Source organism: Acomys russatus, chromosome 5 (genome assembly GCF_903995435.1).
Source record: "Acomys russatus chromosome 5, mAcoRus1.1, whole genome shotgun sequence".
Lineage (NCBI taxonomy): Eukaryota > Metazoa > Chordata > Mammalia > Rodentia > Muridae > Acomys > Acomys russatus.
In genome coordinates this window covers 3,693,848-3,712,384 of record NC_067141.1, presented here as the reverse complement: position 1 = coordinate 3,712,384, position 18,537 = coordinate 3,693,848, and the positions used below count along the sequence as shown (strand labels likewise).

The 18,537-nt window shown below is 39.3% G+C and overlaps 1 protein-coding gene across 5 annotated transcripts in view; it reads right to left on the bottom strand.

Moving 5' to 3' along the window:
* Tnrc6a (trinucleotide repeat containing adaptor 6A) overlaps window positions 1-18,537 on the bottom strand; it is a 162,979-nt gene that overhangs the window by 35,712 nt on the left and 108,730 nt on the right. For all 5 annotated transcript variants that reach the window (XM_051145181.1, XM_051145178.1, XM_051145183.1 and 2 more), the window contains one exon: window positions 12,679-12,700. In XM_051145181.1, coding sequence (XP_051001138.1) covers window positions 12,679-12,700 — 22 coding nt within the window. The remainder of the gene's footprint in view (window positions 1-12,678; window positions 12,701-18,537) is intronic.

Below are 18,537 nucleotides of genomic sequence, written 5' to 3'. Positions count from 1 at the left end.
AGAATATTAAACTCAATTTTCTCCTTCATGGTCAGCTCCAGGCTGCCTTTCATTCAACAATCAAAACCAATCTTCCATCTCTAAACATTTCCTGAGTTTAATCGATTATCTCTCACAATATTTTCTAGTATATAATCATAGCTTCATGGCTTTTCTTCCAATACGACTTTGCTTTTTTTTTTTTTTTTTTTTTTTTTCAGTACTTAAGCAAACCATAGTACAAGAGAAATTACAGTGGAAAACTAACATTCTATCTGTTGTTTGCAACGCTTCTATTCTTTATTATTATTATATTTATTTAGTGTGTGTGCTCACTAGTTTTATGTCAACTTGACACAAGCTAGAATCATCAAAGCAAAGGAACTCTCAACTGAGAAAATGCCTCTGGGCTGTAGGTAAGCCTGTAGGGCATTTTCTTACTTCATGATTGATGAGGAGGGCCCAGCCCATTGTGAGTGGGGCGACCCCTGGGCTTTGTAAGAAATCAGACTGGGCAAGCCATGTGAGCAAGCCTGTAAGCAGCCCTCCTTCATGGCATCCCCGCACCAGGCACTGTCTTCAGGTTCCTGTCCTCACTGCTTGTGATGATATAAACTGTGAGTGAAATAAACCCTTTCCTCCTCAAGTGGCTTTTGGTCATACTGTTTCATTATAGCAACAGTAACCCTGACCAGGACAGTATGTGTACTGTTGGGCCAGAGGACAACTTTGAGAGTCAGGTCTCACCTTCTACTGTGCGGATCTTCAGGACCAACCTTAGGTTAAGGTCTGGCCACATCATTTTCATCCTTTTTAAAAGAATATCTTTATTTTAAATGTCTAAGTTTTTGCCTACATATGAGTGCATGAGTTAGATCCCCTGGAACTAGAGTTACAGATGGTTGTGAGCTGCTTTGTGGGTGCTGCAAACTACACCAGGTTCAGGTTCCTCTGCCAAAGTGGCAAGTGCTCTTAACCACAGAGCCATCCCTCCAAGCTAAAGCTTTTCATTTTGATGCTTACTGACAGACAAACCTTTTATTAATAATTTGGGCTAAGTATTTTCTTGGTCTAATTCATGTATTATTTTTTCCTCCTAACATAATCTATCAATAGGTAACAATGATGGATATTCCTTTGTGCATCTCAAACAATAATAAGAAAAGGTTGTGACCTGAAATTCATTTTATAGCTGTCAAGGTGGCCCAACAAGTAAAAAGACTTGACACCAAGTCTGACTGACCTATGCTCAATAAGCAGAGCCCACGGTGGAAAGAAAACCAATTCCCACACGTTGTCTTCTGACCTCCATGTGTGCAAACACACAAAAATAAAAACAAAAATAAAACAGAATATTCTAAAGTGCCTTCAAATGAAAACTATGAAATCTCAGGGACATTAAAAACAAAACAAAACTGTGTTTTATGTGCTTAGTACTGAACTCAGCATGCTTGACAACCAATTGTGAACTTAAGCTAGTAAGGAAGCTGCTGCCTCTAGAACACAGGGTTTATCAGTGCTTATATTACTGAAGAGCAAAACTCAGAGGGCCACTGCGATGGCTCAGCTGGTAAAGGTATTTGCAGGCATCCTGAGCTCTGTCACCATAATCCACATAAAGGTGCAACTTTTATGAGAGAATCAACTCAGAGAAGTTGTCTTCTGACCTCCACATAGGTACACACCCATAATAATACATAAATACACTGCAACTTTATACCCAAGCAAGGTGTGATTTATGTAAAAAGCAACAAAGGGATTAGAGGGCAACTTATATGCAGATATTTTGAGTAACCACCACATCCATATGTGAGAACTCTAAGTAAAAAAGTGAGCAGGCATTCAGAGCAGTGTATGTAGTATATACTAGCTAACTCATATAAATGCCATCCTCATCAAAAAGCTGGGAAAAGGCCAGAAAATTTTACACCAATAAAATCTGAGGACTTCAAATGGTTGTGTTTATTATACTAGCTACATCTGTAGGTATTACATCTAAATGTTAGTACCCTTTCTGGGGGCAAAAAACAACAGCCAAACCTTTTCTTCTTTTTCCCCCTTAAACATTTTTTGTACATCTTTTTAAGGATTTGGCTAACGTTAGACGGGTAGATTTTCACATATGCCTCTGTACTAAATCTGTTGTGATATTCTGCCTTACACAGCCTCTAGGTAAGGATATGAGGAAAGAATATGAGTGAAAAGAGCAGACAAAGTTTTTCATTATATAGAATTTTGATCTTACAGATCTTAAGAAATAATTTTAGGAAAAAAATAATTTTAGGGTGCCTCTAAGGGGTTCTATACTCACCTCAATTTTGAATGCCATCACTATAGAAAATCCATGTATGCAATGTAACTGGATATATGGTCTTAGAATTCCAAACAGTCTTAATTAAAAATATGGACTTAAGATTCAACACACAGACAGAAAAAGAAGTCCTAAAAAACTATAAAATAAAAATAGTATGGTACAAAAAAATAGGTTTAAGAATCAGAGAAGTGGCAAGAACAAGTTAAGCTAAAGGCAGGAGGTTCACTGCAAGAGATCTGGGCATTCAACCAGGAATATCTTCCTCAGTTTATTATAAGCCCTCTAGATCTAGTTAAAAACAAAGCAAGTGCAACAGAAAACTTCCTTGACGAGACTCAAATGACTTTTATGTCCTCTGTTGCACTGCTGCAATCTAGGCACTCATCAATTTACTGTGTAAAAACTTCCTAGACTTGCTTGGTTTTACCCTGCCCCAGATACCTTTACACCACCCTAAATCTGTCTATCTACCTCTCCCAAGTCATCTCTATCATAAAACATTTTCCAGAATTAATCTAACTCATTTACAAGAACCATCCCCACTATTTCTCCAGACCCATATACTGTTCTATTCATTATACAATTCCTTCTCTTCCAGTGCACCAAATGCTAGCATTTCCCAGAATGAAATACTGTGGTTTTCCATGCAAACTCTTCTGCGCAAATACCTTGATACCTTTTTTGAAGATCTCCGCCCACCATACCTAGAAAACAACTCACCAATCCCCTCAACAGCAGTCTTAGAAGTATTTTTAGGACCAACAGATCTACTGTCCACCATTCAGACAAATCCTGATGCTGCAATGCACGTAGTTTTGTAAGTGCTGGTTACCACGTTCTCCCTCAGTTGTATCAGGATTCAGAATTGCCTGCATAATGAGGCACTGAATCCAGAGAGCACCGTGAAATATCTCTGTGGACATCAATTTCCACGATGGAGTAATTAAGAACCAGCAAAGAGGGAGACACAATGATCAACAGAAAATGATGAAGTACACTAGTCTGCTCAACATATCAGACAAATCTAGAGCCAGTATGCAGAAAACAAAACAAATTCATTCTGTCCATATAATTAACATGAAAATACAGCAAGTTCTTATAATTAATCTTAAAAACAAAAACTATACTACCAGGTGGGCACAGTGGCACACGCCTGTAATCCCAGCACTCAGGGAGGTAAAGGCAGGCAGATCTCTGTGAGTACCAGGACAGCCTGGTCTACGAAGCAAGTCCAGGACAGCCAAGGCTACACAGAGAAACCCTGTCTCAAAAAACCAAAAGCTATACTACCAGTAAGTTCTAGAGGAATTTTATTCACAAATGAAAATAATCCATTTTTGTGTGTGTGTGTGACCCAAGACATCTACTTCATGGTTTATAGGCTGCAAGCAAAATCTAAATTGGCTGAGAAATTAAAAAGCAAAGTTAAAAAAAAAACTGCTCAAAGAATTAAAACTAGTATTTTCCTAAATTGTGCCCAGAAACAACTTTCCTCTTAATGAAACAATTAATTGACCCACTAATACAATTAAGTTATTAGCTTCAGCTAAGCCATCACCACTTTAAGAGCTTTCTAGTCTTAATATAAAAGACTTGCACTCTGTGGCACACGCCTTTAATCCCAGCACTCAGGAGCAGAAGCAGAGGCAGGCGTATCTCCATGAGTTCATGGCCAGCCTGGTCTACAGAGTGAATTGCACAGCCACAACTGCACAGGGAGATCATATTGGGGGTGAGGGTAGGGGGGGGGGCAGTTGTGGAGGGGGAAGAATAAAGAATAAACTTACCCTACTGATTGAAAACAAGTATTGTCATGTTCAAGTGGAAAGTTAAGAATATAGGCAATACCCAGCTCTAACTCTGAAATATTTAGTTTTTAAACCTTGAACATTTTTGTTTTCTAAATCTTAAACATTTTTAATCAACAAATTTCAGAAAATAATAAATGAAGTCCACTTTTACATCTACAATGTTAATGGCAAGCCACAAAAGGAACCAGCCTACTATACCTCAACCTTATGTTCTTCTTATCCTTCAACCCTTTGGCTTTGGGCAGTATTGTCCCTGTCAGCTATGTTGTACATCTTTTAAAACACAAATGGCAGTGTATAAAACACCACTCCGTCACTTTAGGAGAGTAACGTGTAAAACTGCCCTCTAGGAAACAAACACCTTTTCAACCTGCATCTTGATAATTAGAGGGTCCAAACAAGTAAAAATTACAAGCTAAAAATATTAATTAGCAAACATCTACAAAATATAAAATGCTTTCTCAGACTTTTACAAACTTTAATAAAATTACTCTTTCTAATCTCAATGTGAGAAAATTAAAGCCTTGAGGTGTGGCTCTTTGACAATATCCAGCATGAAATTTCCTTAGAAAATGACATCACCAAAACCATTCCAGAGGCAAGGGACATGAGATAACTACCACACAGGTGCTCCAATTGAAAATTTTCCTATTTATCTTTTATTTGAACTGGGGAGTGGGGGTGGGGGGAGTTCTACTTTCTCAAGCAAGTAAAATGAAGCTGTATCAACAAAGTCATCAACTAAAAATCAGGTATGGTGGCTCACACTTGTAATCCCAGTACTTGGGAGGGAGGTAGGGGAAGAAAGAAGGGGCAGAAGGTATTTTTGACACAGTCTTCCTGTATAGCCCTGGCTCACCTAGAATTAGCCAGTTTACAGCTCAGAAATCCACCTGCATCTGCCTCTGCCCCTGCCCCCTGCCCCCCACCCCTGCCTCTGCAGTGCAGGGATTAAAGGCATGCAGTAGCAGGCCTAGTCCAAGACCAAGAGTTTTTTTGTTTTGTTTTGGTTTTGGTTTTGGTTTGGTTTTTGGTTTTTTTAGACAGGGTCACTCTGTGTAGCCTTGACTGTCCTGGACTCACTTTGTAGAGGAGGCTGGCCTCAAACTCACAGCGATCCACCTGTCTCTGCCTCCCGAGTGCTGGGATTAAAGGTGTGCACCACCTTGCCTGGCAAGACCAAGAGTGTTAAGGCCAACATCAATTACATAGCAAGTCTGAAGTCCACAAGGCCAGCCTTGGCTGTGAGAGACCTGTCTCTAAAGACAAAATTTTTTAAAAACTGTAAGATAAAATTTCTACCTATCAAATAACTAAATTAAACTCTAAATGCCCAAATGCCTTGAAAAAAGAAAGAAAAGAAAATCCTCTTAAAGCAGGCCCAGTTCCCAGTAACAACTGTCAGCTGCTCTTAACCAAAGAAGCTTCTCCCTGCAGTGCCCGCAGCAGCCAGTGCAGATGTGTAACTGCTCCTAGTGCTGAGGGCAAGAGGCAGGGGCTCATCTACATGCGCCACCATACACCATCCCCATCAAAGGCCCATCTCGAGGAGATAAAGGGAATTTAAGAGGCAGAGAAGGGGAGGGCTGCTGTGAAATGCTGCCCTTTGAACATGGTATGGCTGTCACAACCACAAACTCATAGCATCTGTGGCTACCTGCACAAGACTTGCATAAAATCAAGTCATTCCAACATTTAGGAATTAGATGATAACGCTCCAGGCCCCACCCCAACTGAGGAGCTATAGCACTGGACTGGCTGGGGGACAGAGCGCCATTCTTTTCAGAGGATGATGTGAGCACTACACATGAGCAGCGCTAACTGGACTTAGCTATCAAGAAAGAAGAAAGACATGAAGTTAGGGTGTATGTTGGGGATGGACATGGAAGGAGTTGGAGGGAAATGGGGTTAGTTGATATGATCATATTTTACTGTATACATGTATTAAATTATCAGAAATTAAAAAGTCTTAAAGTACAATTGTGTTCAAAGGTCTAATTTAAGGAAGCATTCACCATAAGCACTTAGCTTAGGACTAGAAGTCTAAGTTAACACAAAAGCTGTCCGGTCTGTGCTCCCCTCTGAGCACGTATTTCCCGTCTCTATGTACATGTGTCATGGGGACTATTGCTCCTAACCAGGTAACCCCACCCGCAGAATGACTGCAAACAGGGCTTGATTTATACATGGAGTATCAAGGCATCTCAGACTAGAACTCTATATGCTGTAGGAAATAACAAGTACCAACAAGACAATAACTACTAAGCATATACAGTTAGCACATGTGAACTGTTAACAAAAATTTAAAGCTAAACATGCAAACAGGCAAATTATTAAAAGTCAGTACAGTAAATATTAGTAAAATTGGGAAAATTCCAACTTTAACTTACCAATCTTAAAGATTTACTCTTTTACTGTGTGTGTGTGTGTGTGTGTGTGTGTGTGTGTGTGTGTGTGTGATGTATGCCCCTAGCAGCCAGAAGCAATTAACTTGGAGCTGAGGTTTCAGGAAATATGGGTGCTGGAAAATGAATTCCAGACCTGTACAAGAGCAGTTAGCACTCTTAACCTTAACCATCTCTCACAAGGTAGATACAATGCACTCGGACTCACCTTCGCTGCACTGGGCTCTTGCTTTAATGGAAGCAGAAAGCAAATTACTAACTGGTGGGAAGACCCTACGGCTCTGCAGACTCCCAGCAGGGGACTGCAGAGTCAGAGGGGTGGGAGCTGAAGCTTCCCGTTTTACCTGGGCAGCCTTCATCATGAGTCTACACCACTGAGCTATTATTCCCGTTTTACAAACAATATGATGAAGACATACAAGAAAGCTGCTCAAGCACCTGGTAAACAGCAAAGCTAAAAATTACATCAGTGGGATCTCAAAACAAATGTCCTTTTTATTGCACAACATTAACCCTGTGGAGGAATGTCTTGAGTGGATGTAACAACTGTCAATAAAGCGCTGTTTAGCCAATCAGCTGGGCAGAAGGACAGGAAGTGGAAGGCGGGACTTCCTAGAGAGGGGGGGGGGACCAGAGCCAGAATTGAGAGTTGAGAGGGGGGAAACGGTTGCCAGTCTGGTAAGGAACGGGGAGAGAAGCGCCTGAGGATCAGATTGGCAAGTGATTAGAATATATGTATGTTATGAGGTTTAGGGTAGTTTGTTTTAATTTACAAGTAGATTAGAATCAGTTTAGATTCTGCCAGGCGCGTAGTGCTATCAGCTTTAAAGTACATTTCAGACTCTGTGTCAGTTATTGGCTTCATAGGCCAAACATACACAACTTATTGTAACAAACTCCTTTAACAATAGGGTTAATAACCGATTAATCACTTTAAAAATTATTTAATGTCGGTTAAAATGAGACACAAATATGGGCCCAATGAGTTAACATTAATGGGAACATGAAGGGAAAGAAACCAAAAAAAAAAAAAAAACGACAGGGATGACAAGCCATAGTTGCGGATTTTAGCTCAAGTGCTGCCTGTACACTCTAGCACACAACACTGACCCAGCTTTCTGCCTGCCACCCCAGCTTCCAATCCACTGTCTTTCATTCTAAAGCACATACACGGGCTGGGCTAGCTCACCCAAGTGTGTGTATAAATTAAGAAGAAACTTGCCCCAAACCCCAGAGATAAAGACTGCAAAGGTGACAGTCAATCCTAATTACTCTGTTTAGCAGTGACTCAGAGCTCTTGGCCTCTGGCCATCCCACCAGCATTTTCCTTAGGACACAGCAGAACAAAGGCTTTCATCCAGAATGCATTTTGAGTCCTAGATACTACTTTTACCAGAATTAAAGGCCTGTAAAAATATACACTAAATACAGGAGAAACCTTTTGGTGCGTACTGTCTTTGTGGAGAACTTGACAGTGGGTGTTTACTGATATAGCTACTCTTATTAATTCATTTTAACCCTTCTCTAAGGCTGAGAAGAGAAGATCCCTGGGCTGTTTAACTTGGAACGGAGCCCTCGTTACTCTTACAGCAGAGCCTCAGCTTCTCAGCTCTGGGATACTCCCATACACTCCCAAAACTATGGGTTCTTCTTTATTCCTGAGCATACTTATTGACTACAGCCCTCTGCTAAACTGATTTTCTCCTACCTCCTGATTCCTTGGTCCTTTTCAGAATCATCACACACAGATGAAACACACAATCTCTTATTTTCATCAATTTAAACAATTTACTGGTGGCTGTATGTTCCTAAAAGGGGGGGGGGTCCTCAGCATTTTCTGTGAATTTACTGTGTACATTAACCTAATCTTACACATGTAAAACATTTTCCCTCCTTAGTGAGGGAAAAGAAAAATGGTGACTTTATTAACCAAACAAAATTGTTTTCTTAACTATTTTCATGAAAGTAGGCAGCTATTTTTCCCATCTTGTTAGTACAGAATTATTTGTTACTCTCTCCCAGGGAGAAAAGAATTTGCCATTGGGAGTTCTTAATCAGAAATCAATCTCTGTCTGTTTCAAACATCAGCACATACTGGCTTTCAAATCAGCTCACGTTGCAGAGCCGTGGTAGCACTGTGTATATAAGCAGACTGCCACCACCCTAACTCTAAGGGCGTGCACCTTAGATCATTGACACCACGTCAGCTGTGAACAGCCTCTTCAGTATACCCAAGAGCTCAAAATCACCTCATTGTATAACACGCTTGAAGCCACTGGTTTCTGACGTCTGAGTTTTCTACTCTGAAGCTTTGTGAAGCCACTTAAGTTCCTGAACTTTGTTCAGTAGGAGGTTTGATCACTGAGAAATTTAAGAACAGTATCTCAGAAATGAAAACTCTAACTGTATCATATGACCCACCAGCACCTCCTCAAGTACATACCCCAAAGAATGCAGCACTTTCAAGTATCTTGTAGAATGATCTGGACTCCAGGCATACACATATGTTTGAGCATACACACGGACACAGACAAGACACACACACTTTGGAATGTTACTCAAAACCAAAAAAGGATGTCTTGGCATTCGGAATGACAGCGGTAAACCTGAAGATGATGCTCAGTGAAATAAGCCAAAATACTACATAATCTCACTTGAATGTGGAATTTTAAAAAAATAATAGAAACTTTGGCTCAGCAGGGTGCTAAAGTGCTTGCTTGTCATGTGTAAGCCCTTCAGCACAATCCTCAATATTGTCAAAACCAAACCAAAGCACAAAACCCTTAGAACTGACTAGTTATCACTAGGGACAGAGACGAGCAGGAATAGATTAAAGGTACAAAGCTGGGGTGTAGTGAGATGGCTCAGTGGGTAAAGGTCCTTGTCCTCAAACCTAAGGATCTTATTTCAAGTCTCAGGATCCACAAAGAAAAACTTCTGACCTCCACACACAAGCCATACAGATGCTAAACAAACAAACGTAAAAGTTTTTTCTTGAAAGGGTCCAAAGTTGCCGTTAACTGATGCTGAGTAAGTCTTGAGATCTACTACACATATCAGGACTCTAGTTAATAGCACAGAGCTGCCCACTAAAGCAAAATGGAAGATGTATTCAAGTTCTGTTGCTACCAAAAGTCAGAACACAACAAAACAAAATAGACCATATGGGTGATGGATGTGTCAGTGCACTCAACCGTGGCGCTCATTCACTTTGTGTATCCAAACAACTGCACACAGGCCAACCCTGACGTCCAATGCTCTCATCTGTAATTTCTACCTACTATAAACCTCAAACCATAAACATTACAGACACATACCCAGCATGAAAACAAAACATGCTTATAGATAAATAATGAGCAGTTATCAAGGGAGCTGCCAGTAAATCGAGGATGAAGTAAAAAGAAGAAAAGAGCACACCTGCATCTTAAGTGACTTTCCTATAGCTGGTCTAACATACTCAGACTTGGAGAAGACCTGGAAACCAGAAGAAAGCTTAAGCAAGGAAATCAAAGGATGGTTTACATTTGGAAAAGATATTAAACAATAGGTACTAAAAGATCACACTGACGAAGAAAAATTTGTGGGTCAGCTAACAAATCTATGACAGAATATAACCAAGTGTCTAAAAGTACAGATGTAATAAAATTCTGAAAAACTGGAAAGGGTAGAAGAGACCAAGACCATTGATAAAAGGCACAATGAAGACAGCCTTGCTCAAGAACCTGGACAAAATAAATAAATAAGTAAGTAAATAAATAAATAAATAAATAAATAAATAAATAAATGCAAAGAGCAGGGAACATGAAAAAACAAATACTCTAATTAGTGTAAAAATCTGAGTTGGAGTAAATGGGGTAGTTAGAGCATAAGAGGTCAGATTATAAGGGCCCTAAAAGAACAGAGGGGTTTGACTTTGAAAAAGAAAACAACCAACTAGGGGCAACTTACACTCTCACACAGGCTAGTGGAGTGACGGCAGCTGCAGCCTTAGGAGAGTTAATGTGGCTGCGCATAGTCTGCATCATGGCAACTCTGATTTACTCACACTCTCACTTTCAACTCCTCTTCTGACCACCGGATCTCACAATGTAGCTCTGGCTGGCCTCAAACCATTTAGGCCAGGCTGGCCTTATCTCAAAGATCCTCCTGCCTCTCTCTGTCTCTGGGATTAAAAATGTACAGAAAGCCCATGGCATAGCAGCCCAGCAGCCACTAGTCTTGTCTACTATACCCAGCATTTCATCTCTTCGCCCTGTGTTCTTTCTCTTCCCTCTCTGGTGTAGCTTCTCTGTGATCAACAAGTCTCTAGGCCTGTATATTGTCAATCCTCTTAATACCCATGTGCAGAAACAAATATTCCATTCTTATTACCTGTTCTATCTACCTGCTTCCTCTGTCCAAAATGTATTTCTTAGCACTTTTAAATCTCCACTCATGATTCAGCCAGCTTTCCATGCACAGAGGTTAACAGCTTTAAAATATGAAAAAAAAGCTAGACAGAGTAGCATATACCTAGTTCCAGCCTAGTCTGGTACACTGAGGCAACCTTGTCTCAAACAAAACAAAACAAAACAAAACATGCCATTCCTTTGCTTGAGGTCTTCATTAGTGGCTCCTAGCGGCCTACAAAAGTCTAAGCTCCTTGGCATGCTCATATATGAATATAAAACATTTACATAAATTCATAAAAGTTCACTTTGACCTCATTCTCACCTATTTCTTCAGCCTCAAATCTCTCCACTCAAAACTGTGTTTAAGGGTCTTGTGCTACTACCACTGCACGTAATATCACACTGTTTCTCCTCTGTGCTTTGAACTAGCTGGTTCTTTCTACATCTCATTGTTTGCCATTGAATCTATAAAGGCTCCTAATCTTAGGGCTTTCCTTCATTCCTGTCAAGTGAAATAGCACTATTCTGTGCTTAAGGACAACTTAATGACTCATCAATCAAACTACATTGTGTGTTCTGTTTGTGTGTGCCTCCAGTTTCCACTATGAAATACTGGTCCTAAGGATTGGTTTCTTGTTTTTATGCATGTAACCAGTGTAGCCATGTGTGTATGTGCTTATGTGTAATCCAGAAAAGTGCTCTGGGTATCAGCCTCAGGAATGCTATCCATCTCCTTCAAGTGATAGTCTCACATTGGCCTGGAGCTCACAAATTTGGCTTGACTGGCTAGCTGTCAAGCTCCAGGTATCCTCCCGTGTCCATCTATCTCCCCAGCACTGGGATTGAACAGCATGCTGCTGTGGGCAATACTTTTTACATGGTTCTTGTGGTTAAATTCAGACCTGACTTACCTCCCCAACCAGGGATTAGAATGTCTCCAATAAATACCAGCTGGGGTAAGGACAGGCCACTCATGGAAGCCCTGAAGCTGAACAGATGAAGGACACTCTTCCCAGAAGCTTTGTAACCTGAACTCACAGCTAAATCTATCCGTGCATATCTGCTGAATCTTTTCCATAAACTGTATCACCAGTATGGGCAAAGTAGAGAAAGACTAAGAATTTCTCCCCAGCTCTGGTCAAACTGTAAATAAATCCATTTACCCTTAAATTCCTGTCTCTCAGTTTTTTTTCTTTAGGTTCATGTGAAAACTTTTTTCAGAGAAATATAGGCTTTAGCTATTCTTATTTACTCTTATATGAGAATATCTAATAGATGCTGTCTTAACTAGTATGAATCTTATGACCGTAGGTTGTACTGTGCGTACACGTATTGATGAGATGCAGAGAGCATACTTCTGACACAGCTAAAACACCAACGTGGTATGCTGGAGCCAAGTAAGTTCAAGTCTCTGAGCCGTACAGCTTTCAGCCCTACGGCAGTCAACGGCAGGAAGCTGAAGACAAATTAAGCTCTAAGTCTTCAGTCTGACGAGCTCTAGGTAACCTGGCTCAATGACCTTGAGGTTAGCAATGTATTATTATTCAAGTGGTAATATAAGAACAGATGGCACTACTAGGCCTATGAGGGACAGAGAACAAGAAGCGATATACACCATACAAAAGCTCAACAGAAGACACCAATGTGACTTCACTGAAGCAGTCTGCTCCCACCCCAGTTTCCTTCATACATTTCTCTCCCATCCTGAAGGTGAATAAAAATGCACATAAACAACTTGATTTTAATGAAAAAAGAAGAAATAGCTTTAAACAACGTACCTTTGATTTTTTGTTCAGTGGCCTAAAATGAAAACAAACAAACAAAAAACAATGTAAATATGAAACTGAAATGAATTGTTATGATAAAATGTTCATATATTACTATTATATAAGATATACATTTTATTAAAGAAATTATCATTTAGATGAACAGTACAGGAAAAGACATGCAAAACATTCTTTTCCCACAGATGTGCCCCATTGTCTTTGATATTATTTTTACTAGTAAAAATTTCTGTAATTTTTTTTAGACATAAAAGGCTTTTTAGAAAACATTTTATGGTGGCTTATAATTTTTCAAACGGAAACTGTACTTTTCTCAATTGTAAATAATTTTATAATTATTATCTTTTTGCTTTAAATTAGCAAAAAGAATGATATTTTCTGTAAGAAAAGCTATAAATAATCACTTTGGCCAAATTTGTAATAAATTAAACTTCTGGAGATTAAGTTGATATTTTAGTTAATATAGTCACTTTTCAGTGTTTGTTAAGTAAGAAAACTTCTCAAACTAACTGGTCACTTCTGACACATTTAATATTTCATAAAAATGGCTGATGAGCAGCTGAGTTGATAAACCTGCTTCCCAAAGGCTGTGCCTGCACTCACTAGCTCCCTGACACCACAGAAGAGAAAGCTGAAGGACAGTGGGTCTGACAGGCTCAAACTGCAGAGGCCTCAACAAGAACTATGAAAGGCAGCGAGAGGACCCCAGGCCAAATCACTTTCTCATCAGAACCACTGTATGGAGACCTGAGAGTAAAATATTCAAGACCATTCAGGCTGACCAGAAAAGGCTGAATATTAGTAACTGAAGAAGAACTATTTCTAAATTAAGACAAAACTTTACTCAACTGCCTCAAGGCATGGTCATTAATTTTCCTTAGTCAAATAAAATCATTAAGCTACCAAAAATTCCATCTCAAGTTATATCATTATAAATATATATAATAAAAACTACAACAATTACTCTACTTTTGAAGCCACACCAAATGTTTATCTTTTACTATGGTGCTTTGTTTTGTTTTAGAGCATAGCGATAAACAAAATAATGGAGGCCATCTTGTGTTTTATGGATCAAAATTAAAAGAAAAAGAGTGATGGAAGGGTAACACTAAAAGGCCTGTCAACTAGTTTGACAATGGTTATTTATTTTAGGGAGAAATAATTTTGTTTTTCCAAAACAAGATTTCTCTGTGTAACAGAGACCTGGCTGTCCTGCCCTCACTCTGTAGACCAGGCTGGCCTTGAACTCAGAGATCCGCCTGCCTCTTTCTCCAGAGTGCTGGGATTAAAGGTGCGAGCCACCACCACCTGGCTATAATTTTGAAAATCAGACTATAGGAAAAAAATATAATTCTTAGGGAGAACTTAGTAAGAACTATGTGAAGTATTAGAAGTGTCATGGTATATATATTAAGTAATCTTACAAAGCCTAAGAATTACTTTGTAAGCCTAAAGTCTTTCTTTAAAAAATAACTTTGTATCTCTTTCAAAGAAAAATAAACTGCAAGACACAGAACTTATGACATTATTAAAACCAAACTTTCCAGGCTTTAAGACTGTGTGGTGTGGGAAAGCAGTTTTATGTTGTTCTAGAACAGTGACTCTCAACCTTCCTAATGCTGCAACCCTTTAATACAGTCCTTCATGTTGTGGCGAGCCCCAACCACAAAATCATTTTTGTTCCTACTTCATAACCGTAATTTTGCTACTGTTATAAATCATAATGTAAATATCTGTGTTTTCCAATGGCCTTAGCCAATCTCGTGAAAGGGTCATTGGGTCTTGGGCCCACAGGTTAGACCAGTTTCTCCAGAACAATGACCAGCCTCACCCAGTACTCTGTCACCAACAGAGGCCCTGAGGAATTAATACAAGGCATTGTCTCTGCAAACACTGACCTGATAAGTGAAGGAATAAATATAATAGAAATCAAGAGTTCATTACAATTCATGAGGACAAAAGAGAGGTGGTAGAGTTCTGCTTCTTAAAGCAAGTTTTGCAGACTAGTCCAAGAACCCAGTAAAATTAAATTATTATAATGAGAATTTCCAAGTGGGCCCAGTATTTTAGTAGTAATTGTCTTTACTGCCCCAAACTGTAGCCATTAATCACACTTATGAATACTGATCACTGAAATAAGGCCAGTTTAAATAGAGATTTCCAAAATATATTCCAGATTTCTAATACTGAGTATTTTTCAAAGAATAAAACTACTTCATTAACAATATTTTGTATGTATTATATGTTAAAAGAGCAATATTTGGGGGTTAGAGAGAGGGTTCAGTGGTTAAGAGCACTCATTGCTCTTCTAGAGGTCTTGAGTTCAATTCCAGCAACCATGTGGTGGCTCATAACCATCTATATTGGGATCTGATGTCCTCTCCTGGCCTGCAGGTGTACATGCAGATAGAGCACTCATATACACAAAATAAATAAAATCATTAAAAAAAAAGAGTAAAGGAAGAAAAAAAATATTTAAAAAATAAAATAAAACAAGACAGCAATATTTGGGCTCTACTGAATTACATAAATATACCAAAGTTGCCCTTAATATTTTCTTTTGTTGTTTTTGAGACAAGATCTCCCTATGTAACCCTGGCTGGCACGGTACTAGCTAGCTATGTAGGTCAGGCTGGCTTTGAGCTAATAGAGATGTCTCTGCCTCCCAAATGCTGGGACTAAAATTGTTTGTTTCTCACTTTTAAATAATCTTGCCTTTTCAGCTCTCTGGTCTCTCTCTTAATCCTTCAAATGAGGGAAACTATTCTGCTCATATTTCAGAGCTATTGTGAAGATTAAGTTTTAGAACATGACAAACTGTGGTTTGAAGTAACTACATACTATTGAAAGTAAGGAATCATTATAGTTACTCCTACACAAGACAGTTAGAGGGTTCTAGCAAAACAGTTGTTCTGTTCTGGAAACGGTTGGTATTTTAAATATTTTTTTGCTTTCAAACAATCTTTAGTTATGATTCTACAAACAGAGACAACACAAAGTAGCAGTCGGGACAGTGGGTGCTTCATTCCCAGTAGCTCTACAGTACCTGTCCTCTCTCAAAACGTCTACACAAACTGTAAGATCCCAGGTTCTAAATCCCGGCTTTATTGCCAGGTGACCTTGGTTAAATGAGTTAACTTTTCTAAATTAGCTAACTTCTTCCTCATCTGCAAAATGGGGGCAAATACACTCCTTGCAGCATTGTCATGAGGCTCAGATGAAGACACAGGACAGTGGGGGACAGTCAGTAGGTATGTTGTTCCTGCTGCTGCCAACAGTCCTGGCACTCATCCTCAGTTCTCTGTCTTTCTCCTTTCTGATCCTCTATAACACCTTCCCAATATTATAAACTAACGGTGTGGCAGTCTGAATAAGAATGGCTCCCACAGGCTCTAATGTTGGAATACTTGGTCCCTAGTTGGTTAACTGGGAAGGAATAAGAGTGGAGGCCTTGTTGGAAGAAGTATATCATTGGGGGGTGAGCTTTGAGGTTTCAAGAGCCTACCCCATTCCCAATTAGCTCTCTCTGGCTCCTGTTTGTGGATCAAATGTAAGCTTCAGCTATTGCCCCGTGCCATGCCTGCGTTCGTCATGCTGTCTAGAAAAGCAACTAAGACACAAAGGAATAAAAAAATTAATCCAGTTCAACTCACTTTTTAAAAATGAGACAACTATTACTCAAAAGTCTTTCCTGTGAGTTAGCAAATGGTACCCAGTCTAGAACCCTGGCCTGGTGAATAAAGAACCTTCAAACTGAGGGGAGAGTACGGTGTGTGAAAGGACAGAGATGTACGAGGTCATCTCACTGTCCTTGATAAGTGCCTTGACGAGGTTACAGAGCTATGCACTGATGAGACTCTGAACATCATTTCCTAAAGGGAGGAAAGAAGTCAGGTATTTCTACAACCTAAGTTTCTTTTAGGCTTTAGTAATTTAAATACATAAAATCTCTTCAATTCAAACAGTAACAGCAACAACTAAAATAACATGAATGTTGAAATATATTTTATGTCAGGAAATTCCAGTCTGTATTACTGTTCTCCCCAGCCCTTCACTATTACACACTTTCTAGGAACTACACTCACATGTGTAAGTGAAAGATACTCTAAATTATCCTTCTATAATTAACCTTTTCTTCACTGCAGTTCCCTTAGGATCCCTTTTGAAATTCTTCTTCTAAAAATGGAACCTGGGGAGAAAGTCATGCCACCCCTGTGCTGCTGCTGCTGTCGCTCACGCCCCTCTTTAAGGTTGAAGCTATATGTCTGTGCTCCATTAAACTGATTTCTAGGTCTAAGACCAAAAGATTCTTCACCATATAAAAAGTATTACGCATACATGGCCAGCTTATTAGGATAAGGTTTTTAGAATAGAAAAATGTTAAAAATGAAGTCATTAACTCACTGACTTCTGTGTTCATTTACTAGAGTAGGAAATATCACTTTAAAGTATCCAATTTCTATATAGAGTTCCTTTAGAGAGAGAAACCAAATATTTTAATGTATACTTAGCAAAATAAGAAAAACTGTTCTAGTTAAAATACTGCAGTGAGTTTTGATGTCTAACAAGCTATCAAGAGGGAGAGGCATAGGGCTCTATCTGGCTGAGCGCAGAACTTGCTTATCCTGCTTACAGCTCTGTGTTTAATATCTAGCACTTAAACAAACAAATTGTGTTACTTGGTTTTTTACTTGAAGCAGAAAATAGATCATGGTATAAATTCCGATTTCAAAAGCACGCATTCGTGCTGTTAGGGAATTAAATCCACATGTTTTCTATATTCACAGCATGAGAACCTACCTTTATATGCTATTATCAAAATTTCCTTATATGAGATGGAGAAATGGCTCAGAGGTTAAAAGCACTATCTGTTCTTCCAAAGGTCCTGAGTTCAATTCCCAGCAACCACATGGTGGCTCACAACCATGTATAATGAGCTCTGGTACCCTCTTCTGGCATGCAGGTATACATGCAGACACATAATAAATCTTTTTTAAACATCTTTTCCTTATATATGATTTCTGAATTTAAAAGTTCACCTGTATAGCCAGCTGTGGTGGTGCACACCTTTAATCCCAGCACTTAGGAGGCAGAGACAGGTGGATTGCTATGAGTTCAAGGCCAGCCTGGTCTACAAAGCAAGTCCAGGACAGCCAAGGGTACACATAAAAACCCTGTCTCGGGGGGAAAAAAACAAGTTCACCTGTATATGGTGGGGAAAATAAAACAGAAGCACAAGATAACATTCTGTGCGGAAAGCACAGTAGTTCTGAGTTGTGAATAGATAAGACACCCAATGGGAGAATGAGGTTTCAATTTTACTTCTATGTCTTTTGCCACGATGAAACCAAAGTTAGCTGCTGGAACCACCTTATACTGAACACAGATTAGAACAGGCAACAGCTAAAATCTTCTGAAGTGAAATTATATGGCTCATATACACAGCAGATTATTTATGATGAATCTATGTACAAACACTCATGTAGATGATCCTGCCCACCTGACTCATGTTTGTCTCCTACCACTACCAGGATTTATTTGCTGGCTCCTCCAGAAAACAAAAGAAAGCTCCACAAAGCTTGTCTTAACAATTTGTGACTCATGGTCTTTCATATGGGCCAATCTGGAAGTTTCCTTTTTTTAAGGAGCTATTTGGTAGCAGTGTATGGAAATACCAGCTGTTCTTATTTTGCCAACAGGTTGCATTCAAATTCAGTTATAAGCTGGTTTTGCACAATTTGGAGGAAAGCTGTATTTACAGTGGCAGTCTAGACAATGAAATTTAACAATTTCTGAGGGCTTCAAACTTTCCTTTAGATTGTTTAGTGGACAGACAGAATACATAGCAATACC